This window comes from Schistocerca piceifrons, chromosome 3 (assembly GCF_021461385.2).
Source record: "Schistocerca piceifrons isolate TAMUIC-IGC-003096 chromosome 3, iqSchPice1.1, whole genome shotgun sequence".
NCBI classification, from domain to species: Eukaryota; Metazoa; Arthropoda; class Insecta; order Orthoptera; family Acrididae; genus Schistocerca; species Schistocerca piceifrons.
In genome coordinates, this window is record NC_060140.1 from 663,888,939 (window position 1) to 663,916,899 (window position 27,961).

General features: G+C 43.0%; 1 protein-coding gene across 5 annotated transcripts in view; it reads left to right on the forward strand.

The window, feature by feature from the left end:
• Positions 1 to 27,961, forward strand: part of LOC124787874 (heat shock factor protein) — a 191,550-nt gene that overhangs the window by 54,239 nt on the left and 109,350 nt on the right. For 4 of the 5 annotated variants that reach the window (XM_047254844.1, XM_047254847.1, XM_047254846.1 and 1 more), the window contains exons 3-8: positions 22,600 to 22,724; positions 25,735 to 25,941; positions 26,021 to 26,173; positions 26,245 to 26,357; positions 26,437 to 26,736; positions 27,631 to 27,954. In XM_047254844.1, coding sequence (XP_047110800.1) covers positions 22,600 to 22,724; positions 25,735 to 25,941; positions 26,021 to 26,173; positions 26,245 to 26,357; positions 26,437 to 26,736; positions 27,631 to 27,954 — 1,222 coding nt within the window. The remainder of the gene's footprint in view (positions 1 to 22,599; positions 22,725 to 25,734; positions 25,942 to 26,020; positions 26,174 to 26,244; positions 26,358 to 26,436; positions 26,737 to 27,630; positions 27,955 to 27,961) is intronic. The other variant, XM_047254843.1, reaches the window with a different exon arrangement.

Consider the following 27,961-nt stretch of genomic DNA (forward strand, 5'->3'; position numbering starts at 1 on the left):
TCACATTTTCTGACAGGTGCATCTTGGGTCAATAGGAGACTGAATGGTCACAGGTGACAGACAACAAACTGCAGTCTCTTAAATCGACCACAAAGGCTTGGCGGACTTCATGTTAGCCTCTCCGCTGGAAGGAAGCTTTGCTTACCAGACTGTGCATTGGGCATATCTCTTACACACATGGCTTCCTCCTCTGGTGGGAGGATCCACCATTCTGTGAAGTTTGTGGCGTGCCGCTTTCAGTTCAGCATATTGAGGCTACGTTTGTTCTGTATACTGGTATTAGGGCAGATCTTGGTCTCGCTGGAGATCTGCCCACCATCCTCGCAGATACCAATGCCAGTGTTACAAGAGTGGTGAAATTTTGTGAACTGTCAGGCCTCATCCCTAAACTGGTGGGGAAGGGCGGCAGACTTTAATACGTTATAAACTGCTCTGCATGTGGGGACAGCCTTTGTCCCCACCCATGAGATTTGCATGTTGACTTTTCGTCAGGGCACTGATGGCCATGATGTCGAACGCCCTCCAATCCAAACCAAATCATCATCATCGACAAGCCTGATGCTTTTTTTGGCTTTGAAAAAAGAAACAAAACATAAACACGCACAGTGTTTTTGTAAAAAGCTAATTTAATTTCCAGTAGCTCTGAAAAGACTGAAATTATATTTAAATAAATCCTTAACTATGATCAAAAGAATAAAACATTAGGCTATCATTAAATAAAAACAATATCTCAAAGTTAATGCTTTAATACAGTTAATAAAGTTAATACAGTAAGCCTAATACTTTGTCAGAAAGTATGTAAATAGCGGGTTTTAATTGGGTTTTACACCCAAAAATATTTAAGTATTTGAAAATAACTAATACAGTACTATAGTAATATTGTAGTACAGTACTAAACTAGTACTAATATTTCGAAACTGAAAATTTAACATTATGTACGTATTTAATTCTCTACTTTATTAAGATTTTTAATATTGCTCTAAATGCTATTATTAGGCCTAGAGCGTCTTTAGAAAGGTGCAAATGTTGACCGTCTGACTGGATTACTGAATATGAAGTCGTTGATGACTAGTCAGATATCCAATTCATCCAAAACATCTCGGTAGGCATGAAGAACAGCCAAGTTGTTCTATCGCTTCTGTCCCATTGATGATTGGAGATATGACTTCAGACGTCTAAGGGCTCTAAATGACTGTTCTGCTGTTGTTGTCATGATTGGAAGGGAAGCTTAATGCACGTCAATACTTCACATAATATTTCTCCAACTGCAGGCCCTTGTGCAGTAAACTTTCTTAAATCACGCATGTTTTTTAAGACCAGTTGTTTTTTATTAGCAATATCGGCTAACATATTCAAGTGTAAGTGCAGTCTCTCAATGTCTAGGTCATTTTTGAAAAACTCCGTTGATTTTTCCAAATTTTTCACCATGTTTACTAAAAGCAAACACTCTTGTTCAGCTGCAATGACCTGTGTGAATCCAGTTGAAGCAAACCGCTTAGCAATGCAAAATTGAACTGTTTCACAAACTTCAATGTAAATAGCTTTGTAGTATTCCTTTGGGGTTTTGAAAGTGTGCAGTGAGCTGGCTTCATTGTTTTCATATTCCTTTGGTACACTTTGATTCCGAGAAAGCGAAGGGTCATCAACTTGTGAAGGCTTTTCTTTTAAACACCTTTCCCAAAAGTGTTAAAAACTATCACGCCTTCCATTTAATATACAAATCAAGCCCTCATTTATTTTTTCGAGATCAGCAACACTTAGATGAGAGCATTCAATATTTTCATTGACATCCTCTACTGGGTTCATTGCATGGCAATAAAGACATAAAAAGAAATAAGTCGTGAATTGTAACATTGACTCAAGGTAGCCTGCACATTTGTAACCTGCTTCTGTTTCATCCTATGCAGAAAATGTTTCAAAAAACTCGAACTTCTTCAAAATTTTTCTATATTCTCAAGGTACTAGAAGCTCGCATAGTCCATCGAGTCGGGCAAAGGGGTCATAGACCAGCTTGGTCGTTGGCGCTCTCAGCGTATGCTTCTGGAAAGTCCCAGCCTTTTGTTGGATTCCCTTACGGTGTTCACTAAGTCCTTGGCTAAAGCCATAGTATCCCTCATAGATGTAAGATGGCAGAGACTGTCTACAACTGCCAAGTCTAAACTGTGAGCAGTGCAGTGCACATAACGTGCTTTTGGTTGTATATCCAAAGCTAACTTTTTTAGTCCTTTGAACTTACCTCTCATATTCGAGGCACCATCATAGCACTGTCCTCTTTAAGTTATCCATTGACAGATCAAGACAAGCATAAAAGTCTTTTAAAGTACTAAACAGAGTTTGTGAATCTACATCTACATACATACTCTGCAATCCACCATACGGTGCGTGGTGGAGGGTACCTCGTACCACAACTAGCACCTTCTCTCCCTGTTCCACTCCCAAACAGAACGAGGGAAAAATGACTGCCTATATGCCTCTGTACGAGCCCTAATCTCTCTTATCTTATCTTTGTGGTCTTTCCGCGAAATATAAGGTGGCGGCAGTAAAATTGTACTCCAGTCAGCCTCAAATGCTGGTTTTCTAAATTTCCTCAGTAGCGATTCATGAAAAGAATGCCTCCTTTCGTCCAGAGACTCCCACATGAGTCAAACGCATTGTGGAAGTCAAGGAATATGGCATCCATCTGATACCCTTCATCCATGGTTCGCAAGATATGTGAAAAAAGGGTGAGTTGTGTTTCGCAGGAGCGATGCTTTCTAAAGCCATGCTGATGCATGGACAGCAACTTCTCTGTCTCAAGGAAATTCATTATATTTGAACTGAGAATATGTTCAAGAATCCTGCAACAAACCGATTTTAAGGATATTGGTCTGTAATTTTAAGGATCCATCCTTCTACCCTTCTTATATACAGGCGTCACCTGAGCTTTTTTCCAGTCACTCGGGACTTTACGTTGGGCCAGAGATTCGCGATAAATGCAAGCTAAGTAAGGAGCCAATGCAGTAGAGTACTCTCTGTAAAACTGAATTGGTATCCCATCAGGATCTGGCGATTTATTTATTTTCAACCCATTCAGCTGCTTCACAACCCCAGGGATGTCTATCACTATGTCCTCCATACGGGAATCTGTACGACACTCAAACGGCGGTATGTTTGTACGATCCTCCTGCGTGAAAGATTTCTCAAATGCTAAATTTAAAATTTCAGCTTTCGTTTTGCTGTCTTCTGTTGCCAGGCCAGACTGATCAGTGAGTGACTGGATGGAAGCCTTCGACTCGCTTACCGATTTTACGTAAGACCGGAATTTCCCCTTGGGTTTTCAGCAAGATCTTTTGCTAAGGTATGACGGTGGTAGTGGTTGTATGCTTCGTGCATCGCTCTTTTTACAGCAGCATGAATCTCTACTAACTTTTGCCTGTCCTCGTTCTCCCAATCTTTCTTGTACCGCGAGTGCAACTGTCATTGCTTCCTGAACATTCTCCAAATTGCGCTGTTAAACCACGGTGGGTCTTTTCCGTCCGTAACCCACTTTTTCGGCACATACTTCTCCAATGCATGATTTACAGTGTGTTTAAAATTTGCTCATAATTCTTCCACGTCCATCGTACCGGAAGTAAATGAATTCGATTCATTTACTAAGTGGGATGCTAACAACTGCTTATCTGCTCTTTCTAGTAAGAGTATCCTCCTAGCCTTCTTGACCTACTTTTTAACTTTTGTAACCATAGTCGTAATGACAACATCATGCTCACTAATCCCTGTCTCAACACTGACACCATCGATGAGGTCTGGTCTGTTTGTGGCTACCAGATATAAAATATTTCCATTACGCGTTGGCTGTCAATTTAGCTGCTCAAGACAGTTTTCGGATAATGTGTTCAAAAGTAACTCACACGACGGCTTTGTCTGTACCACCTGTAATGAATCCATAGACATCCCAGTCTATACTAGGTAGGTTGAAGTCGCCTCCGACTAATATAGCATGATCCGGGTACTTGTGCAATACAGAGTGTAGACTCCCTTTGAATGATTCTAGAACTGTCACGGTGGAACCTGGTGGCCGGCAATAACACCCAACAATTAACTTTATTTCTCCTAGCCCTGTTAAACGTGTCCAGATAACTTCACAATCACACTCTACTTCGCCCTCAGTAGACACAATATTTTTGTCAACTGCAGTGAAGACACCACCTCCTACGGTGTCTAATCTGTCTTTCCGATACACGTTCCAACGCTCACTAAATATTTCAGAACTTCCTATCTCAGGGTTCAGCCAGGTCTCAGTCCTGAGAATAATTTGGATGCCACATGCTTCCTGGAGGGCAGTAAATTCAGGAACTTTATTCCGAACACTCTGAAAATTTACTGCTAATATCTTGATAGCTGAAGTGTCTTTACACTGAGCGCATCCTGATTTCCCTGCCTGCACGTCGACTGGTGAGTGTTCATCAGGACACTTCGCTCTACTGCCTAGCCTAAAAAACCGCCATGTGCATGCCGCAAGTACTCTGCTACCCGAGTAGACGCTTCCTTTGTGTAGTGCACCCCTCACCTATCTAGGGGCACCGTACAATTCCCCACGTACTGGCGCAAGTCTAGAAATCCGCAGCGAAGACCGTCACAGAGTCGACGAAGCCTCTGGTTGAGACCCTCCACTCGGCTCCAAACCAAAGGACCCTGATCCACTCTGGGAACGATGCTGCAAATAGAGAGCTCTGCTTGCAACCCGCGTGCGAGGCCAGCGATCTTCACGAAATCTGCCAGCCGCCTGTATGAACTGAGGATCGCCTCAGAACCCAAGCGACAGGCATCATTGGTGCCGACGTGAGCAACTGCTTGCAGGTGACTGCACCCCGTATGCTCGACAGCCGCAGGCAAGGCCGCCTGCACATCTTGGATGAGGCCACCTGGCAGACAAACCGAATGCACATTGGAATTCTTTCCAGCCCTGTACACTATTTCCTGCCTAACGTTGGAACTCCCAGTAACCAGCAAGCCTTTGCCCCCGTGTACCTGCTCGGGCCCTGCTGAACGAGCGGCCACCTGCCCACTGACAGGATGAACAGGCGAGGCCATCCGGCCAGCCTCCACATTGACCCTCCACCTCGAGTGACGCGAACGCGTTGCAGTCCGCCACCGACCCTGAGGTGAGGCCGGCCCAAACTCGCCGAGTACACTAGAAGGTACCTCGGCGGCTGAGTCAGCGGACGCAGCAAGCGACACCTGGGGTGTCTCAAGAGACGCGCCAGACCCTCCGCCGTCGCTGCACCTCGAGGCAGCAGCTTGAAGGCTGCTGACCTTGGCCAACAGCATGCTCAGCTGCTCACGAACCGCGGCCAGTTCCTCCTGCGCCCGCACACAGCATGCACACACCCTATCCATCCTACTGCTAATATCTGGACGTATAGAGTTGCGACAAATCAATCAGCAATATGCGATTGCACAGTTGCGTCACCAGCGCCAGATTGAGCTGCAATATATGAACAATTACTTACGAACTAAGCAATCAAATGACCACGATTACGCCACTGTACAGATATTACAGTACCCCTGTCTTAGAACAAATCACAACTGTCTACGCAATGTTACACTATACCGTTATTAAAATTTGATACTACCCCTTTCTAATTCGAAAATACGCAAAGATCCGAAAAATTTCACCACGCAAGCACACAAACACACAAAGTAATTTGAATTAAACCTGCGGAACTAATACGAAAAACTGAATACACGACTAGGTTCTGCTCACACACGTCACTCTGCAAGCACAGATGAAACTGCACTGGCCTCTGTCTGCTGCTGACTGACTCTACGAAATAAACAGAAAGCACTGGCTGTCCAAAACAAACAACTGACTAACAACTCCGCGAATTTATACTTTACAGCTATCAATAAGCAATATAACTCCTCTCAAATACGAGAATATGCAAGGATTTTATGTAATTAAATATGCAAGCGCACAAACACTCAGAAAGAAATTAAGAATCAAAGAACAAAACAAATATGAAAGCTAAATATGTGACTCGCTACTGCACTGCTGCTGCACTACTGCTGCAGCACTACTGCTGCACTGATACTTCACCAGTGTTGGGGGTCTTGTATAAGCCAATGAAGTCTTCGTCGATGATTAAGGAATCATCAACAGTACAAATACAAATTAAACTTGTTCGTGAACTGAACAATCACTTGTTTCGTCAACCATAATAGAAAAATGTTCAGTCGTCTTGATTGAAGCCAGTACCTTTCTCAGCACAGACTTTCCTAACAGATCAATGATTTTGTTTTGAATATTGTGGGACGTCCACTTATACCCTGAATGCTCTAACCAATCTTTAAAATCAGGTATGTCATTTTATTGGCATTCCAACAATTGAAAAAACTTTGAGTTTACATCTTCGTGCCCTCTAATTGCTAGTCCTTGTTGGCATAGAAATTGCATGGAAGCAAACATTGTCTCAAGAGCTAAACGGCCTTTCTTCATATCACTATCTAACTGTTCATTCAATTGGGAGGTCATACTTCGGTTAGTGATAGAATTTAGTTTCAGAACACTTTCTTTATGCACAAACGTATTTTCATGAAGACGGAATTTTCCAAAACCTTTTCCCAGTTAGAAAACCCTATGGAAGTAAATGCATATTTTTTGAAGAAAATTGTAATATATTTTTATCATCTGCCTCTTTGCAGGTTTTGTAAAAAACTTTTTTTGGTAGATGCTTCATATTCTAGCCATGTACATTTGATCAACCAAGACTTCTGAAATGATCTTCCCTTACCGGATTGTCCAGTTTTCAGCTGTGTTCGGTTGAAATGATCTTCCCTTACCGGATTGTCCAGTTTTCAGCTGTGATTGGTTCTCGCCTGAAGATGACGAAGCAATTGACGATACAATAATTGTTGGATGTTGACTTGCAGTATCATCAACTCATCATAAAAAATTCCAGCATAATTTTCTAATTTTACAAAGCATAATATAAATAATAATTTTCATAAAGTATTGCGGGGGCTCCGCCCCCCCCCCCCCCCCCCCCCCAAACGAATTTTTAGGATTCAGTTCAAAATAGATTTTCTCACTTTCCTTAATGTTTTCTGGATCAACAGTCACCAAGGTGGCCTAGAGTAACAACAGTTCAGCACTCACAGTTGGCATCTTCTGGTTGTGAGGAGAGTGGTGATGTCGGTGGAGCACAGCCAGCTGCCGATGCGCAGTTGTGTAGCGGAGCTGGAGCTGACCCCCATGACCCTCTGCTATGACAAAGAGGCAGGCAGCTGTCCAGGCAGTGAGATACTAGCATCCTTTAGGTGTACACTACTCATGCGCCCTGCTGTGAATTTGCATGCAGTGCGACCATTTAACATGATAGCAGCGAATTGTTCAAGTGAATTTTTATTCCATTTATTGTGAGTTGTCATGGTTGATGGTGGTGGTAAGTGACAAATTTTGCATGTGGACACAAGAGACATAATTTGCAGGATACATGCTTTCAACAAGTGCATAGCATGTGTATGCGCATACTGAACCTGTTGCTTCGAACCACCAACAATTCAGTCCATGTCATTGTCTCGACGTGCGTGAACCGCCTTTGTTCTTGGATTGGACTATAGTAGGCTAAAAGGCTACGTGTCAGATCCCAGTTCACCATACAATGCACAGAATGGCCAAGATAGGAGAATGGGTGACAGGATAGGCTGTGAATTTAGAGGTAACAAAATGAAGGCATAATTGACACCAAAATGATTCATTGGAAAGAAGTATATAAGGGTCCTACACAGGAGGAGGCAATTAGGTAAAACTCTCTTGATCTGATTGGAAAAAAGCGCATTCGTCATCTGGAAAGAGCCACACCATCTTCACTGACACCAAAGTACCAGCACTGGTGGTTCATCTTGTGGGACCTCATTTCCATGTCCTAGCCTCAGGAGGAGGAGGATCAGAAAATGGAGGCTGTTACAGTACTTTTTTTGCCCCCATCAGTCTACTGACTGGTTTGATGCGGCCCGCCATGAATTCCTTTCCTGTGCTAACCTCTTCATCTCAGAGAAGCACTTGCAACCTACGTCCTCAATTACTTGCTTGACGTATTCCAATCTCTGTCTTCCTCTACAGTTTTTGCCCTCTACAGCTCCCTCTAGTACCATGGAAGTCATTCCCTCATGTCTAAGCAGATGTCCTATCATCCTGTCCCTTCTCCTTATCAGTGTTTTCCACATATTCCTTTCCTCTCCGATTCTGCGTAGAACCTCCTCATTCCTTACCTTATCTACATCTACATCTACATTTATACTCCGCAAGCCACCCAACGGTGTGTGGCGGAGGGCACTTTACGTGCCACTGTCATTACCTCCCTTTCCTGTTCCAGTCGCGTATGGTTCGCGGGAAGAACGACTGTCTGAAAGCCTCCGTGCGCGCTCTAATCTCTCTAATTTTACATTCCTGATCTCCTCGGGAGGTATAAGTAGGGGGAAGCAATATATTCGATACCTCATCCAGAAACGCACCCTCTCGAAACCTGGCGAGCAAGCTACACTGCGATGCAGAGCGCCTCTCTTGCAGAGTCTGCCACTTGAGTTCGTTAAACATCTCCGTAATGCTATCATGGTTACCAAATAACCCTGTGACGAAACGCGCCGCTCTTCTTTGGATCTACTCTGTCTCCTCCGTCAACCCGATCTGGTACGGATCCCACACTGATGAGCAATACTCAAGTATAGGTCGAACGAGTGTTTTGTAAGCCACCTCCTTTGTTGATGGACTACATTTTCTAAGGACTCTCCCAATGAATCTCAACCTGGTACCCGCCTTACCAACAATTAATTTTATATGATCATTCCACTTCAAATCGTTCCGCACGCATACTCCCAGATATTTTACAGAAGTAACTGCTACCAGTGTTTGTTCCGCTATCATATAATCATACAATAAAGGATCCTTCTTTCTATGTATTCACAATACATTACATTTGTCTATGTTAAGGGACAGTTGCCACTCCCTGCACCAAGTGCCTATCCGCTGCAGATCTTCCTGCATTTCGCTACAATTTTCTAATGCTGCAACTTCTCTGTATACTACAGCATCATCCGCGAAAATCCGCATGGAACTTCCAACACTATCTACTAGGTCATTTATATATATTGTGAAAAGCAATGGTCCCATAACACCCCCCTGTGGCACACCAGAGGTTACTTGAACGTTTGTAGACGTCTCTCCATTGATAACATGCTGTGTTCTGTTTGCTAAAAACTCTTCAATCCAGCCACACACGTGGTCTGATATTCCGTAGACTCTTACTTTGTTTATCAGGCGACAGTGCGGAACTGTATTGAACGCCTTCCGGAAGTCAAGAAAAATAGCATCTACCTGGGAGCCTGTATCTAATATTTTCTGGGTCTCATGAACAAATAAAGCGAGTTGGGTCTCACACGATCGCAGTTTCCAGAATCCATGTTGATTCCTACATAGTAGATTCTGGGTTTCCAAAAACGACATGATACTCGAGCAAAAAACATGTTCTAAAATTCTACAACAGATCGACGTCAGAGATATAGGTCTATATCAGTCCACCTAATTTTCAACATTTGTCTGTAGCACCACATCTCAAATGCTTCGATTCTGTTCTGTTCCGGTTTTCCCACAGTCCATGTTTCACTACCATACAATGCTGTACTCCAGACGTACATCCTCAGAAATTTCTTCCTCAAGTTAAGGCCAGTATTTGATATTAGTAGACTTCTCTTGACCAGAAATGCCTTTTTTGCCATAGCGAGTCTGCTTTTGATGTCCTCCTTGCTCCGTCCGTCATTGGTTATTTTACTGCCTAGGTAGCAGAATTCCTTAACTTCATTGACTTCGTGACCATCAATCCTGATGTTAAGTTTCTCGCTGTTCTCATTTCTACTACTCCTCATTACCTTCGTCTTTCTCCGATTTACTTTAAACCATACTGTGTACTCATTAGACTGTTGATTCCGTTCAGCAGCTCATTTAATTCTTCTTCACTTTCACTCAGGATAGCAATGTCATCAGCGAATCGTATCATTGATATCCTTTCACCTTGTATTTTAATTCCACTCCTGAACCTTTCTTTTATTTCCATCATTGCTTCCTCGATGTACAGATTGAAGAGTAGGGGCGAAAGGCTACAGCCTTGTCTTACACCCTTCTTAATACGAGCACTTCGTTCTTGATTGTCCACTCTTATTATTCCCTCTTGGTTGTTGTACATATTGTATATGACCTGTCTCTCCCTATAGCTTACCCCTACTTTTTTCAGAATCTCGAACAGCTTGCACCATTTTATATTGCCGAACGCTTTTTCCAGGTCGACAAATCCTATGAAAGTGTCTTGATTTTTCTTTAGCCTTGCTTCCATTATTAGCCGTAACGTCAGAATTGCCTCTCTCATCCCTTTACTTTTCCTAAAGCCAAACTGATCGTCACCTAGCGCATTCTCAATTTTCTTTTCCATTCTTCTGTATATTATTCTTGTAAGCAGCTTCGATGCATGAGCTTTTAAGCTGATTGTGCGATAATTCTCACACTTGTCAGCTCTTGCCGTCTTCGGAATTGTGTGGATGATGCTTTTCCGAAAGTAAGATGGTATGTCGCCAGACTCATATATTCTACAGACCAACGTGAATAGTCGTTTTGTTGCCACTTTCCCCAATGATTTTAGAAATTCTGATGGAATGTTATCTATCCCTTCTGCCTTATTTGACCGTAAGTCCTCAAAAGCTCTTTTAAATTCCGATTCTAATACTGGATCCCCTATCTCTTCTAAATCGACTCCTGTTTCTTCTTCTATCACATCAGACAAATTTTCACCCTCATAGAGGCTTTCAATGTATTCTTTCCACCTATCTGCTCTCTCCTCTGCATTTAACAGTGGAATTCCCGTTGCACTCTTAATGTTACCACCGTTGCTTTTAATGTCACCAAAGGTTGTTTTGACTTTCCTGTATGCTGAGTCTGTCCTTCCGACAATCATATCTTTTTCGATGTCTTCACATTTTTCCTGCAGCCATTTCGTCTTAGCTTCGCTGCACTTCCTATTTATTTCATTCCTCAGCGACTTGTATTTCTGTATTCCTGATTTTCCCGGAACATGTTTGTACTTCCTCCTTTCATCAATCAACTGAAGTATTTCTTCTGTTACCCATGGTTTCTTCGCAGCTACCTTCTTTGTACCTATGTTTTCCTTCCCAACTTCTGTGATGGCCCTTTTTAGAGATGTCCATTCCTCTTCAACTGTACTGCCTACTGCGCTATTCCTTATTGCTGTATCTATAGCGTTAGAGAAGTTCAAACGCATCTCGTCATTCCTTAGTACTTCCGTATCCCACTTCTTTGCGTATTGATTCCTCCTGACTAATGTCTTGAACTTCAGCCTACTCTTCATCACTACTATATTGTGATCAGAGTCTATATCTGCTCCAGGGTACGCCTTAAAATCCAGTATCTGATTTCGGAATCTCTGTCTGATCATGATGTAATCTAATTGAAATCTTCCCGTATCTCCCGGCCTTTTCCAAGTATACCTCCTCCTCTTGTGATTCTTGAACGGGGTATTCGCTATTACTAGCTGAAACTTGTTACAGCACTCAATTAGTCTTTCTCCTCTTTCATTCCTTGTCCCAAGCCCATATTCTCCTGTAACCTTTTCTTCTACTCCTTCCCCTACAACTGTATTCCAGTCGCCCATGACTATTAGATTTTCGTCCCCCTTTACATACTGCATTACCCTTTCAATACCCTCAAACACTTTCTCTATCTGTACATCTTCAGCTTGCGACGTCGGCGTGTATACCTGAACTATCGTTGTCGGTGTTGGTCTGCTGTCGATTCTGATTAGAACAACCCGATCACTGAACTGTTCACAGTAACACACCCTCTGCCCTACCTTCCTATTCATAACGAATCCTACACCTGTTATACCGTTTTCTGCTGCTGTTGATATTACCCGATACTCATCTGACCAGATATCCTTGTCTTCCTTCCACTTCTCTTCACTGACCCCTACTATATCTAGATTGAGCCTTTGCATTTCCCTTTTCAGATTTTCTAGTTTCCCTATCACGTTCAAGCTTCTGACATTCCATGCCCCAACTCGTAGAACGTTATCCTTTCGTTGATTATTCAATCTTTTTCTCATGGTAACCTCCCCCTTGGCAGTCCCCTCCCGGAGATCCGAATGGGGGACTATTCCGGAATCTTTTGCCAATGGAGAGATCATCATGACCCTTCTTCAATTATAGGCCACAGGTCCTGTGGATACACGTTACGTGTCTTTAATGCAGTGGTTTCCATTGCCTTCTGCATCCTCATGTCGTTGATCATTGCTGATTCTTCCGCCTTTAGGGGCAATTTCCCACCCCTAGGACAAGAGAGTGCCCTGAACCTCTATCCGCTCCTCCGCCCTCTTTGACAAGGCTGTTGGCAGAATGAGGCTGACTTCTTATTCCGGAAGTCTTCGGCCACCAATGCTGATTATTTATCAAAATTTAGGCAGTGGCGGGGATCGAACCCGGGACCGAAGACGTTTTGATTATGAATCAAAGACGCTACCCCTAGACTACGGGTACTTTATAATAATTATACATTGTACACCTGGAAGTTATTCTCTGGTGTATTAATACATGTTCTATCATCCTGTCTCTTCTTGTCAATGTTTCCCATATGTTTGGAAAAAATCAAACAGTGGAAACATAAGGTTGATGCAATGCAGGAAAATACAGATTGCTACTTACTGTAAAGAAGACACGTCGAGTTGCAGACAGACACAATTGAAACACACTTACATAAAGCTTTCAGCCATAGCCTTCATCAGTGAGAGAGAGAGAGAGAGAGAGAGAGAGAGAGAGAGAGAGAGAGAGAGAGACACCATTCGCGCACACACAAGCAAGCACACCTCACACACACACGCAACTGCCAACTCCCAGCATCTATGGCCGACATGCACAACATGCAGCTGAACATAACACACCTCGATTTCAATGGCTGCTTCACTGCCAGAGCCATCTGGATCCTTCCCTCCATCGCCAGCTTTTCTGAGCTGTGCTGATGGGAGAGTTATCCTTACAACACATTCTCCACTCCCGTAATTATCCCAGCCTCAACCTATGGTAACATACTGACCCCGCATTCCCCATCCAACACACACCCCTGCGGGTCCGGGAGTTAGAATAGGCCCGAGGTATTCCTGCTTGTCATAAGAGATGACTAAAAGGGGTCTCTCACTTTCTGGCCCTATGAGTTAAGGTCCCATTCTATGGTTTGACCTGCCACTTTCAAAATTCTACAGAAGTGCAGGCCATATGGGGAAGGATGCCTTACGTGATGCCCAAGTGCCCTTAGATTCGATCTCTTGTCATAGCTTGGCATCCCCACCTGTGATTCAACTATTTGGGCGAGGACACTTTACGGGGTATGTCACCTTCTTCCGTTGTCTCCTGTCCTCCCTCGTCCCCATGACAATATTGGATTTCTCTGCACCCCATATCCAGCACGGTAGCCCGTCCATTGTGGTGGGGCCTTCATGTATCCATTTGGTTGTAACGCCCTGACAACACTGCTGATGCCTGAGCTGTAAACTCCCCACGTGTGCCAAGGAGTAGATGCCTGTCTTCCTGGGGCAACAGGACTTCCAGCAACGACCATCATGCCAGTTGGTCTTTGCTGTGGCTGGGTGGCGCCCTTGGGGAGAGCCCCTGATCGGAGTTGGTGGCATCAGGGCGGATGAACCGCAATGAAGTGGACTAAGTCATCTCTTGCTGGTGACTGTATGGCACCAGTAGTTTCTAAGAACGGCAAGATAGACTACAATGTCGACAGGTATGACCCTAAATCGTTTCCCTCCCTCGTTACACCATTGGAGGAACGTAGAGCTACAGAACAGAGTGAGTCATATTTGCCTCGGTTTTTAGTCTGCAGCAGAACCGATGGCAGGGTGTATACGAGCTGGGACAACTGGGAGATCCATGAAAAACCTGGGAATGTTTTCATCTGGGAGAAAACTCGGGAAAACCCGGGAATTTTTTAGAATTTCGAGAATTTCTCATTGTTTTAGTTTTCAGTTAATTTTTTTGAATTTTGAATGGTAAGAACCGATGCTCTAACAAAGGATATTACTGTATCCCGCTACTGCAGAATAATACTTCAACAGTAAAACATAAATGAAAGAAAAAAACTAAAATAACTAAAATTGTAAAGGAAATGCAGCATATACAACGACACACAATGCCCATGCAAGCGTCTGGCAACAGCAAATTGTGTCAAATGCTTTAAGAAGACTATGCAATGCTTCATAACAACAAATTGCCTCCTATGAGCATGAAGTCACAACTGTTTACATTAGACTCGCTTTAGCAGTTACGAGCGGGCTCATGCGCATGCGCAGTTGAGTCGCATTTGAGTAGTAGATTCTCCCGCTTCTGGCTACAGGAATGTGGCTGTTGGCTGGGCTGTGCAAGCAGTCGCAGCAAGCAGCGAGATGCTACTGGAAAAGGGGGCGCCAAATTCATGTTCTTCAGGAAGCGCCTTGCATCCAGCGGCGTTTGTCTATTGATTATTCATATGATTTTGAAACACTTCCCTGTTGGTTTTTGAACACACTTTAAGTTGATTTCTGAATGAATCGTGAGTTGATTTTTGAATGCGTGCATAGTGTACGTGATGTCTCTGTCAGGAGAATCCTCATCCCATGTGGAAATAAACTTCCTACAGACAAAAGGGGACGGAGCTATACAAGCTGAGCAGAGTAAAGCCCAACAGATGAATGCCAATCGCTGTCTGATTATGTGGTTGATTTGGGTCTGCGAATGATCAGCGTTTTTATAATTACTAGCAAAATCCATAGATTCAGACTACCAGAATGGAAATAAACGACTGACAGAAATAACAGGTGAGAAAGATTACTTATTATCTTCTCGGTGTATCCAAGAAAGTGAAATTTTGACAGAAAATTTTTGGCCAGATCACTACACTAGTAAGGACCAGTTGCACAGTACCTGGCTAGCAGCCGCTTAAGTTCTATTCTGGAAGTAACGCGGAAAACATGTTGTACGAACACGTAATAATGCCTAACCGGAAAATAAACCTGTGATTCTGGCAGGGTTAGTGGAGTTAATCGGCGAACAAATTTTGACCATTGCAGGAATAGCTACAGAATTGGTGATGACAAGATTGTTTGTTAGAACGAGGAGGGAGAAGAAACGGGGACATCACACAAATTATGGAAGAATAAAATTATTCCAAACTTATATAAAAATTTCGTAATACTATTTTTCTATCTCGTGCTTGAGAAACTGGTGTGTATGAATGAAATGTGAAACTATTTCCTAACATAGAGCTTTTTTGCTTGTAGTAGGCCTAAGAGGCATTTGATATTGGTACTTCGTGAATTCTGTCATGTTATAAGAATGGCCATTTGTGCCAAAACAGTCTCGTTTATTTGGTGTGTGTGATACAAAATTGCTGCAATATTAGAAAGGGCTGTTTTGTTTTATCTAGCAGACAGTGACAAAATAGATGCAATCAGATCAAGAAACCACACCAGTCTTGGGTATTATTTGTGTTAACAGCTTTTTCAGTATTAGATAACGACATACTGATTTTTCATGTAGCAAAACGTTTGACAAACTTTGATGAGGTAATAGATTCTTTTGCAGAAAGGAAAGCACTCCGTGTAAAGCTGTAGCAAGATTACAGAGAGAAAAATGCTAGGAGCTAAGGATTGAAGAAATGTGTACTTTCTTGCTTGTCTCTTGTCTTTATTGGTTTTATCTATCCTATATTTAATTTTATGTCACACAAAACAGCAAGTTATTAGCTAATAGGCAATAAAGAGTGCAAATTTTCTGAAAGAGTTCTTGTTCTCCCGATTGTCAAGCCGGCCGACTGGGAGCAGGAGAGGAACCAGAGGATATTTCAATTTCCACTGTCCTGAATATAGTTTGATGGCATTCTTTACAAAATATACACGTTTCATTTCCACAGAGCGAAATACAGTGACGTGTGATAGAAGAATGCTTTATGAAGAGGCGTGGCACTGCACTTTGGCACACTTAAGACCAAATAATATGTCTTACATTTGCTCGAACACATATGTTTTATGTTTCACACTTTTCAGAAAGATGTGCGCTACAAGATGAAGATATTTTTGAAAATTAGATTTTTTTCAGTATTGTCCTGGTTCGCAAATACCATAGATCTGGATCTGATACGCAGAACAGTCTTGAGTTATAGTGGGTAGTCTCCATGTGACCAGTGTTTACATTTAGTGATTGTGCTGTTTTCTCTTCGTTTACTCTCACGTCAAATGAAAACAAAACGGATATCTGTGGCCGGGAGCTATCAAGTGAATTAAAATACATTCACATAATTTTGGAAGGCTAACATACGTTTTTAGTTTCAGATTTTATTTTATTTCCACCTTCCTTACAGTCAAGCATTAATTGCCTTAACAATGAAGTTATTTTTGTTTGTTTCTTTACCATTTCCGCAGAGGCAGTCAATGTATTTGAAGCGAAATGTTTAATTCCACAGTACTGGCTAGTTTAAACTGTTCGCTGCATTTCAAGTGCACGTTTTCATCTTCTGGCACATATGGCATTATGCCATAATAAAGAACCAAACATAATATAATACTGTACTGGTGCTCCAAGAAAATTTACATCCCGAAAACCACACTGAAAAGCTTAATATCAGGTCAAGTTCTACTCCATTGGGAAGCTGGACATACAAATGTGCACTTTAAATATGTACTCTAAATGTGCACATTTTAGTATGGGTCACGAAATTCTGATGCTCTAGGAGTATCCTCTGACGTCTTGTTTCTTTTATGACTAATGTATGATCTTTCAATGTTTTACACGTACGTACATATGGGCTTCCTACGTCATGATAGCTGCGCAAGTGCGGTGTCACCTGTTATCTGCGCTCCCTGGCAACTGCTGAAATGGGAAAATATTGTCTTCTCGCTGCACTTTCAGTACCACATGTTGAGACTGCGCACGTCCACTGCATCCAGATACTCCATGTGCGCCACCTCCCAATTGCATCAACTGTGGAGGGCACCACTCCCCCTGCTCGCCAGACTGCTCAGTACCCCAAAAGGAGCAGAAAATGATGGAGTACAAGACCCTGAACCGACAGCAGGTGACCCTGAAGCATAACCTGCCTCTCTGCGTGCTTCATGCCTTCCCAGCCTCACAGTAACGTCATCCTCCAGTGGAATTGTGTCGGTTTTTTCCACCAACTGGCTGAGATACGGCAACTGTTAAGCTTTACTCAGAGGCTAAATGTAAATTCGAAAAATTATGCCCCATTCGGTTGATGCTGACACACACTGCAGCTACATCACCATCACCGTCCCGAGTGCCAGTGGTTCCTCACTTTGTGCCATGAACAGTGGGCCCTCCAGGCAACCAGAATACATCTGCCTCCTTGATGGTAGAGGGCAAATCTTCCTCCGTTGCTCCCAAATCACCTACTCAGGAGAAGCCCCCCACCCCCCGCCAACACAGGTGACATCGGTCCCCTCCCCCGTGTCGGAGAAGCAACAGCCTCCTCCGGCTCCTCTCATGTGGAAGGGGTCCCTTAGGGCCCTCTCTCCCAAGGTCTCCACTAATGCCACGACAGACACTCATCAGTGGCTCAAGTAGCCAAAAGCTGCTGGACGAAGAGCTTCGTAGTCTTCCCCCGTGCCTGAAGTTGCTTCAGAGAAATCTTCCCAGTAAGTCCCTACAGAGAAGTGAGAGGGCAAGCAAACTAAGTAGTAGTATGCTAAGAAACAGGACCCTCTGGTGGCCCCAACACCACCACTCACTATCAATTCTGCATCTGAGGCTACAGTGGAGATCTTAGTGTCCCCTGCGGCCCTGGATCTCACTGATGCCTCATCCACCATAGAAATGGCTACAAATACTCAGTCACAGGCAGCAGGTAACCCTGAAGCATAACTTGCCTCTTTGCGTGCTTCATGCCTTCCCAGCCTCACAGTAACTTCATCCTCCAGTGGAATTGCGGCGGTTTTTTCCACCACCTGGCTGAGGTACGGCAACTGTTAAGCTTTACTCCTGCTTTCTACATTGCCCTCCGCAGCTGTAGGGGATATTACAAGAACCATAGCGACTATAATAGTGTGTCAGGTGGAGTTTGTGTCTATGTCCTGAAGTCAGTATGCCGTGAACCTGTGCCCCTTCAAACCCCTCTTGAAGCTGTATCTGTCAGGATAAGGACGGCGCAGGAAATAACTATCTGCAACATATATCTTCCTCCAGATGGCGCAGTACCCCTGAACACATTGGCAGCACTGATTGATCAACTTCCTAAACCTTTCCTACTTTAGGGAGATTTTAACACTCATAACCTCTCGTGGGGTGGCACAGTTCTTACTGGCCAAGGCAGAGATGTCGAAAATTTACTGTCACAGCTCGACCTCTGCCTCTTAAATACTGGGGCCGCCACACATCTCACTGTGGCACATGGCACATATTCGGCCAGTGATCTCTTGGTTTGCAGTCCTGGCCTTCTCCCATCTATCCTCTGGAGAGCACATTATGACCTGTGTGGTAGTGACCACTTCCCCATCTTCTTGTCACTGCCCCGGCGTCAGGCCCACAGATTCCTGATCAGATGGGCTATAAACAAGGCAGACTGGGACGTTTTCACCTCTCCTGTTCCTATTGAATCTCCCCCACTGGTAACATCAATGTGGTGGTTGAGCAGGTAACTACAACGATCTTTTCTGCGGCAGAAAATGCGATCCCTCACTCTTTAGGGTGCCCGAGGTGTAGGGCAGTCCCTTCGTGGTCGCCGGAAGTTGCTGAAGCAATTAAGGAGCATGGACGAGCTCTACAGTGGCATAAACAGCACCCTTCCCTGGAGCACCTCATAGCCTTTAAATGGCTCTGTGCCTGTGTTTGACACCTTATGAAACAATGGGAGAAGGAGTGTTGGGAGAGATATGTCTCCACCATTGGGTGCCACACGTCACCTTCCCAAGTTTGGGCACAGATCAGACACCTTTTCGGGTACCATGCCCCAACAGCTATCCCCAGTGTTACCATAAATGGTGAGTTACGTACCGACTCAAAACTTGATTACCGAGCACTTGGCGGAGCACTTTGCTCGAGCCTCTGCATCAGAGAATAACTCGCCAGCCTTTCGCACACTCAATCGGCGGCAGGAAGGGAACATCCTCTCATTCACTACACGCTGCAGTGAATCCTATAACGCCCCATTTACAGAGTGAGAGCTCCTCAGTGCCGTTGCACATTGACCCAACACAGCTCCTGGGCCTGATCACATCCACAGCCAGATGATTAAACATCCCTCATCTGACTACAAGCGACATCTTCTCGTCATCTTCAACTGGATCTGGTGCGATGGTATCTTTCCATCGCAGTGGTGGGAGAGCACCATCATTCTGGTGCTCAAACCCAATAAAAACCAGCTTGATGTGGTTAGCTATCGGCCCATCAGCATCACCAACGTTCTTTGTATGCTGCTAGAATGTATGGTATGTCGGCAGTTGGGTTGGGTCCTGGAGTCACGTGGCTTACTGGCTCCGTCAGGACGGCTAGCGACGGGAGCTTTTAGGACGAGTCCAGTGACCAGCGTCCTTGCGGAGGCTGGAGTCCCTCCATTGCAGGTCAGGCATGCACAACTGCTCCCCAGTTACGCTGCACACATTCTTAGTTCTCCTGCGCATACAAATTACCGTCTCCTTTTCCCACCCATGGCGGTTCATATCCTGCATCGGCAGCCAATGTCTGGGCTTACGATTGCAGTTCACGTCCGATCCCTTGTATCTGAACTGGAGTCCTTGCCTTTACCATGTATACTCGAGGTCCAGTTGCATACATCTCCATGGTGTACACCTAGGCTGCAACTCACCTGCACCTTTCACATAGCCCAAAAGACTGAGTTCACCCTGCGGCTCTCCGCTGTCACTTCATCTCGATTCTTGACATGTACTGAGGCCATGAAGTGGTTTACACTGACGGCTCAATGGCTGATGGTCACGTCAGCTTCCCTTGTGCCCATGTAGGACATATTGAACAGCATTCCTTGCCTGATGGCTCCAGTGTTTTCACTGCAGGACTGGTAGCTATATCTCATGCTCTTGAGCACATCCATTCATGCCCTGGGGAGTCGTTTCTTCTGTGTAATGACTCCTTGAGCTGCCTACAAGCTATCAACCAGTACTACCCTCGTCATCCTTTCGTAGTGACCATCCAGGAGTCCATCTATGCCCTGAAATGGTCCGGTCGTTCAGTGGTGTTTGTGTGGACCCCAGGATACATCGGAATTCTAGACAACAAACTTGCTGTGACAGGCTGACCAAACAGACTACACAGAAATCGCTTATGGAGATCAGCATTCCAATAACTGACCTGCGTTCGTTTTTACGTCAACAGGTTTTCAGGCTTTGGGAGACGGAATGGCATAGTCTCAGTACGCACAACAAACTGCGTGCCATTAAAGAGACTACGAATGTGTGGCAGTCCTCCATGCGGGGCTCTCGCAGGGACTTGGTAGTTCTCTGCCGGCTCCGAATTGGCCACGCTTGGGCGATCCACGGCTACCTCCTGTGCCATGAAGTCCCGCCTCAGTGTTGACGCGGTGCCCGGATGACAGCGGGTGCACTGTCCCACTTTGACTGCTTTGTTACAAAATCTTTGGTTACCGGACTCATTGATGCAAATTTTATCAGACAACATGTCTCAGCTGATTTAATTTTACATTTTATTCATGACGATGGGTCTTATTATTTGATCTAAATTTTAGCGCATTTCCTTTGTCTCGTTGTGCCCTCCACCCTAGTGCTTTTAGGGTGGAGGTTTTAATGTGGTGCAGAGTGGCTGGCTTCTCATTTTTATTCTCATGGTCAGCTAGCCATGGTAATCTGTTTTGTCGTTTTAATCTCTTCTACCTGTTTCTTGCGTTTCTGTGGTTTTCTTCTCCCCTTTTTTCCATGTAAGTGTTTGTTGCCCTTCCATCGCTCTTGTCCTTTTTTCCTTTTTTATGTTGTCAGTCTTGCTTGTTTTATTCTCACCCATGTGGCATTGTGTTATTCGGAACAAGGGACTGATGACGTAGCAGCTTGTTCCTTTCCCCCCTCTTTTAAACAAAACAAATAACCAACCAACCCATCCATCCAACAGTTTCCACCCCCACTGTCCTATCATCTCCTCCTCCTCCCCATTCTCATCCCCACCCCCCTGCCCACGTTTATTTGCAGCCCTCTGCCAATGCATATGCCCATTTTTCTCTGCTTCTCTCCTTTTTTGTTCCTTTTTCCCTGCCTCCCTGCCCGCTACCTCGTGACGCTGCACGTGTTGACAGTCTAGTCCTTGCACACTCCACCAGAGAAGATTCGTCTCACCCCACCCATACACTACTATCCCTTCCTCATCCCCGCCCTCTCCAGATTGCTGCTTACGTCCAATGTGATAGTTCAATTCTGACCAGAGATGCTGGCGTTGGCAGTTGTGTGTGCATGAGGTGTTCTAGCTTGTTTTTAACTGTGCCTGTCTGCGACTTGGATAGTCTTCTTTATGGTAGGTAGCAATCTGTCTCTTCCTGCATTGTTGATTTCCCATATGTTTCTCTCCTCACCGATTCTGTCGAAAACCTTCTCATTTCTTGGCATTCAACTTAATTATGAATATTCTTCTATAGGACAACATCTCAAATGCTTAATTCTCTTTTCCAATTTGCCCGCAGTCCCTTATTCAGTTCCATACAATGATGGCTCCAAATGTACATGTTCATAAATTTTTTCCTAAAATTAAGGTCTATTTTTGATACATGCCAGGAATGTCCTCTTTGTCTTCTTATGTCCGCTGCAACCATCATGTGTTATTTTGCTTCCAAGAAAGCACGATTGCTTCAGTTTTTCTACTTAATGGTCGTCTACTTGAAGGTAAATGTCTCACTAATCTCATTTCTGCTACTCTTCACTTCTTTAATTTTTCTCCAGTTCACTCTCAGTCTCTCTCTTTCAGTATATCCTGCAAGTCTTTATTGCTTTAACTGAGAATAGAAATGCCATCTGCAAATCTTATCATTGATATACTACCAATCATTACTAATATATAAATCACTCACTTCTGCCAAATATCTTTCAACTTTTTGGCATTGGTGTCGTCCCCAGATGACATTTTCTATGTTTTTCCTACTCCAGCTGCTGATAAACAACTATGAAAACACTTGCAATTTTCAGAGTTTCATCTTCCATTTTTACAGATGTGATGTGCACATACTGGAACTATTTTGTGTACCTACGACCACTCGACTACATTTTTTGTGGATCTGCTCTGTGCAATCGTGCATGGCGCTGCACCTCGTAACGTGGACATTGCTTAATGTTTGCACTTTCACTGCACTAAAATTTATTTAATACATTTCCCAAAATTGCTTTAATTTATCAACACCCATTATCCAATGTGCAAAAATTGCTTGCTTTTTGATGTTGAAAGCACAATTAAATTAGCTTGAAGTGATGTTACTAATGTTCCTTATGGTCTAAGAGTTATCTAAGACTTACAGCAACAGAAGCAAATAATTTATTTTTCATTCTTACCTTGTTCTTGTTACAGATGGTTTCCATAAAGTTGTGTCAATTGAAAGTGGTGGTTTGAAAGTTGATAAAGACGAGATGGAATTTGCACATCAGTGTTTCCTAATGGGTCATCCTTACCTGTTGGAGCACATTAAAAGGAAGGTAGGTACATTATTTTTAGAGTAATTGTGTTTAGAATAGATCACTATACTCAATTGAGTCAGGAACTGAAAAAAAAAACTAAGGCTTGTACTGCTTTTGCTTTATACTTGCTTCTTCTGTGACTGAATTGCATATGGATGAATTAGAAGTAGATTCAGAAGCTGAAGGCATAGTGAAAAAATCACATTGATGAATTACAAATAAGGCAATGTAATTTTTTTTTTTTTTTATTTTCTGGCCATTCTCCCTCACTTGAAAAAAGATATATATGAAGGTGACCTGAAAGACTGAGTCTTGGAACTCGTCTTGATCAAGAATTCCAGAAGGGTAGCAGTTTTATTGGTTTAACAACCACTTACAAATGTTTCACTTTCATTTCTTCGTGTAGCAGCAGCTTACAGTGTTAGGTAGCTTAGTAATTTAATTTCTCATTTATTTATCCGTAAATTCGTCAGGTTCTGTGAGAACATAGATAGCCAGAGTTATGTGGAATGAGTCACTACATGATTCACGGAAAACTGATAAAATTTAAAAGTAATGGAGAGGACTACAAAAATTAGAGAAATAAACATTTACTGTACTGTATACAGCAGTACTTCACCATACAAGGCTCTCAATTACTGCAACAAATACCTGTCCACAATAAAATTAGTGTGCCAAAGGAGGCCTTTACACGTAGTTCAAAATATAACAGTATTATGAAAAGAATAGTTACTACTCACCATACAGCAGATATACTGAGTTGCAGATAGGCACAACAAAAAGACAGTCAGAAAGTGAGCTTTCACCCAATAAGGCCTTCATTGAAAATAGATTACATACACACTCACATAAATTAGAGAAATAAACATTTACTTTACTGTATACAGCAGTACTTCACCATACAAGGCTCTCAATTACTGCAACAAATTCCTGTCCACAATAATGTTAGTGTGCCAAAGGAGGCCTTTACACGTAGTTCAAAATATAACAGTATTATGAAAAGAATAGTTACTACTCACCATACAGTAGATATACTGAGTTGCAGATAGGCACAACAAAAACACAGTCAGAAAGTGAGCTTTCACCCAATAAGGCCTTCATTGAAAATAGACTACATACACACTCACATAAACGTAACATGCCCCCCCCCCCCCACACACACACACACGACCACAGTCTGTGGCTGGCAAAGCCAGACTGAGCAGCAGCACATGATGTGAGAGTTAACCGGGGAGGGAGGCTGGGGTAGGGAGGAGGAGGAGGCAGAAATGGTAAAGTAGTGCTGCTTGTGGGAGCGTACAGGGATGAGGTGGAGCGAGGGTGGGACAGCTGGGTGCATTCGGAAGGTTAGACGAAAGGCAGGGATTTGGGGGGGGGGGGGGGGTAGCAGAAAAGGAGAGAAGTAAACAGACTGAGAGTGTGTTGGTGGAATAGAGGGCTGTGTAGTGCTGGAATGGGAAGAGGGAATGGGGTAGAAGGGTAAGGAAAATGACTAACGGAGGTTGAGGCCAGGAGGGTTACGGGAATATGGGATTTACTGCAGTAAGAGTTCCCACCTGTGCAAATTAGAAAAGCTGGTGCTGGTGGGAAAGATCCAGATGGTGCAAGCTGTGAAGCAGTCATTGAGATGAAAAATGTTTTTCATTGTCTCCAACTCCTACCTACACACAACACTTGGTTGCCTCTCCCATCATGCACTGCTACTTGCAGTCTGGCTTGTCGGTGTGTGTGTGTGTGTGTGTGTGTGTGTGTGTGTGTGTGTGTGTTCCAGTTTCTATGAAGGTTTTGTTGGCTGAATGCTCACTTTCTGACAGTCTTTTTGTTTGCCTATTTGTAGTTCAGCATCCCCACTGTATGGTGAGTAGCAACTATCCTTTTCTTAATATTGTTACACTTCATCCTGGATTTTCCCATGTTTGATAGTTCAAAATATGTGATTTGTGTTGAATTTGGTATAATTAGAACACAACCAGTAGACTGAACACAACTTTATTCCACGGGAGCGTGGCTTTTTTAAAGTACGCCCACACATCACTGTGTTCCTTCTTTCTTAGGGTGGTCATGGGTTATTGAGACATCCATGCTGTCCTCATTTGCTGGTCCCTGGCTAAGGTGGCATGCTGCAACGGGAGCATATGGCCGGAAGTGCTTTGGGTGCGGACACATTCTGCACACATCTTCCCATGTCAAATCATATGGCAACACCAGGGCACCTGGGTTGTTTCCATGTTGACCTCAGACATCGGCTCTGGCGATAGTGCTCATGATGCTGATGTTACAGGAAAACCGTCAACCATCTGCTGTTTGGCAATATCAATGTGGAAACAAAGCAATTCCTCCTGATCAAATCCTGGATCCAGGGTGGGCTCTGAAGGTGGTCACACACACACACACACACACACACACACACACACACACACACACACACACACGACTGAGGTGCCATGTGTGGAGGATACAGCACTGCCGAATGTGCAGCCATTTGAAAGTAAGTGTATGTGTCACTGCAATTGTCATTCAAATTTTTCATTTCTGCTGGAAGTATGTTGAAAGCAAAACCTGCAGAATAGTACATACCTTTATAAACAGTGGTTGAAGAAGTGTCGTCAAGGTGTTTATCATTTCTCTGGCCAGTGTTTATTGTTTGAGTTTTGCAGTTACTTTTGAATGAATCTATATTATTTACCATAGTAATTCACGAAAATATTAAGAACTTCAAAAGTGCAAGTGCTTGTTAGTACAGGGCACTATTGTTTTCATAATAAACAGAAACTTCCTTCTCTGAGTGGTTTGTTAACTTGCATCAAAAATGGAGTGTTTGAATATTATTTCTTGACACAATATATACAACAAAATGAAAGAATGAAATTCATAATAATGTTTTGTAGTAGTCTAAAGGTGCTGTGTGAAGCTGTGAAGAGTAGACAGGAACTAACTGGAAGTTCACTGTGTGTATTTAAATTTTGTTACAATTTTTTTAAATGCTGTAATTATTGATTGTTATCGGCTGGCAATATATTATTTACAGATACCTGTTAACAAAACAGAAGATGGCCGTTCGGGAACAAAGCCAGAACTTGTAAATAAGGTTTTAAATGAAGTTAAAAATATGAAAGGACGTCAGGACACTTTGGATTCTCAACTTGCTGCAATGAAAAGAGAAAATGAAGTTCTGTGGAGGGAAGTGGCTGTATTAAGACAAAAACACATGAAACAGCAACAAATTGTGAACAAGGTTGGAGATTACTGATGTAAGCTTTACGTAAAGCTCAAGGTCATTTGTACATACACTTACATGTGTCTATCGCTTACAGTTAATTCAGTTCCTCGTATCAATGGTGCAATCATCACGAAATGGAGGCATTGGAGTGAAGAGGCATTACCCCCTTATGCTCAATGATATCACAAATCGACCAAGCAAGTCACCCAAGCTGAGTGAAGACACTTCAGAAATGAATTCTGTTACAGTAAGTGTGCCACTGAAAAATTCTGTCTTCTGCTAGCATATCTTTGTAGTACTTATGGTTCTTTTATGTAGGATAATCACTCTCCTACTGGGCCAGTCATTCATGAATTAGATCCAACAGAACTGCTGGACGACTGTGGAACAGTTACGGAAGAGATGCCTAACAATGATTTCCTAGCATCAAAGTAAGTGTTCAGTTTTCCAAACTTGTGTATATTTTTGACTGCATATAATATTGAGTTTCATAGAAGCTAATAATTTCAGTCTATACAGTGCTGAAATTGGTGAAGTGCGTAGTCCAGCATCTCCTGCAGAGAAAACTCAGAACACGAGAAACTCTACATTGGAAGATCCTGATGTACTGTTAGAACTGGCTGAAGAATATCCATTAAATCCAGAAATTCTGATATCAGTTTCTGAAACAGATAATTTGACAGAAAATGTATCAAAAACACAGAAATCAAAAGTGAAAATAGAAAGTTCAAAGGCAAAGAAGCGCAAAAGTAAACTGCTGAATAATCTTAAACATAAAACTGTACCTCAGAAGAAATATCAACTTGACAGGTAAGCACATCAATACACCACAAATGAAAATATCAGGCAAGGCTTTTTTTTTTTTTTTTTTTTTTCCCCTAAAGAATGTCTCTTTTTGTGCCATGAGTAGTAAAGGTAGTGTTGTTAAAATGATGTTTTTCATGTTTGATAATACTTGCAGTTATAAAAACTTGTAGTAAGGCTTCATATTAGTACCGAAATTTGACCACACGCTATCTATCGTAAATAAGGGAGAAATACAAGCCAACATACATCTCAGATATGTAGCAAGAATGTTGAGGCTCAGTGTACACTGACAGAAGAAGGGATGAGTTCAAATGTTCAGATCTAGGGGATTCTCTTGTCCGCTAAAGTCTCAAGAAAATTTGTAGGCTTTCAGGGCCAGAGTTCATCTCATCTTGTAAAATATTGTAAAAGGTTTTGACCACTGTACGAGAGATGACTGAGATAGTGAAGTCCTCCACTAACTACAATGATGGTTTAAGGAATCCATTATCGTGGCTGCCAGCAGTAGCTAGTGAACGAATAGACTGAGCTCAAGAGGCAGCCACAAACACTTCTGTGGAAGATACACAAGAAACTGACCATATCCTAACTGCCACCAGACACCATGGGAACAATAAAAACCACATCTGGATTACCACTGCGGGCCAGTAAAATTTGCTCTTAAATTTAGTCAATAGAGATCATCAGTTTTCTTCCTCTCCAACTCCAGCATCCAGTCATGTGTGAATCTTATACACTGCAGAGCTGGAGTTTTTGTTTCATAAGGCAGTGAATGGTGGCATTGAAGAATGTGCCTCATTTCTTTGAAGTGTATTTTTCAGTGGTTATCTACGGTAATTATTTCCTTTAGCCTTAGTCTTTATCTTAAGAGTGATCGTAGTTTATTTTATTCTTCAGGTCCATTACACTGGAGAGAGTTAATGACAAAGTAAACTCCTACGTATATGAAAATAGTGGGAAGACAATACCAAAAAGTGGAACAGATGACATTGAGATATCTTTGGTGGCTGCAAATGATGCTGCTATTTCTGCTATTAGTAATGCAGCAGCAGCTGCTGCAGCTGTAGCAAAGACTGAGACTGATACATCAGATTGCAAAACATTTGTTCCAAGTGAGCCTTTGAATATTGACAAAGTGCCACCATCCAGTGCTTCAAATGGAGAAGCGAACTTGACTCTTGCATGTGCTGGCAACAATGCATCTGAGAATTTTATTAACAGGTGCGGT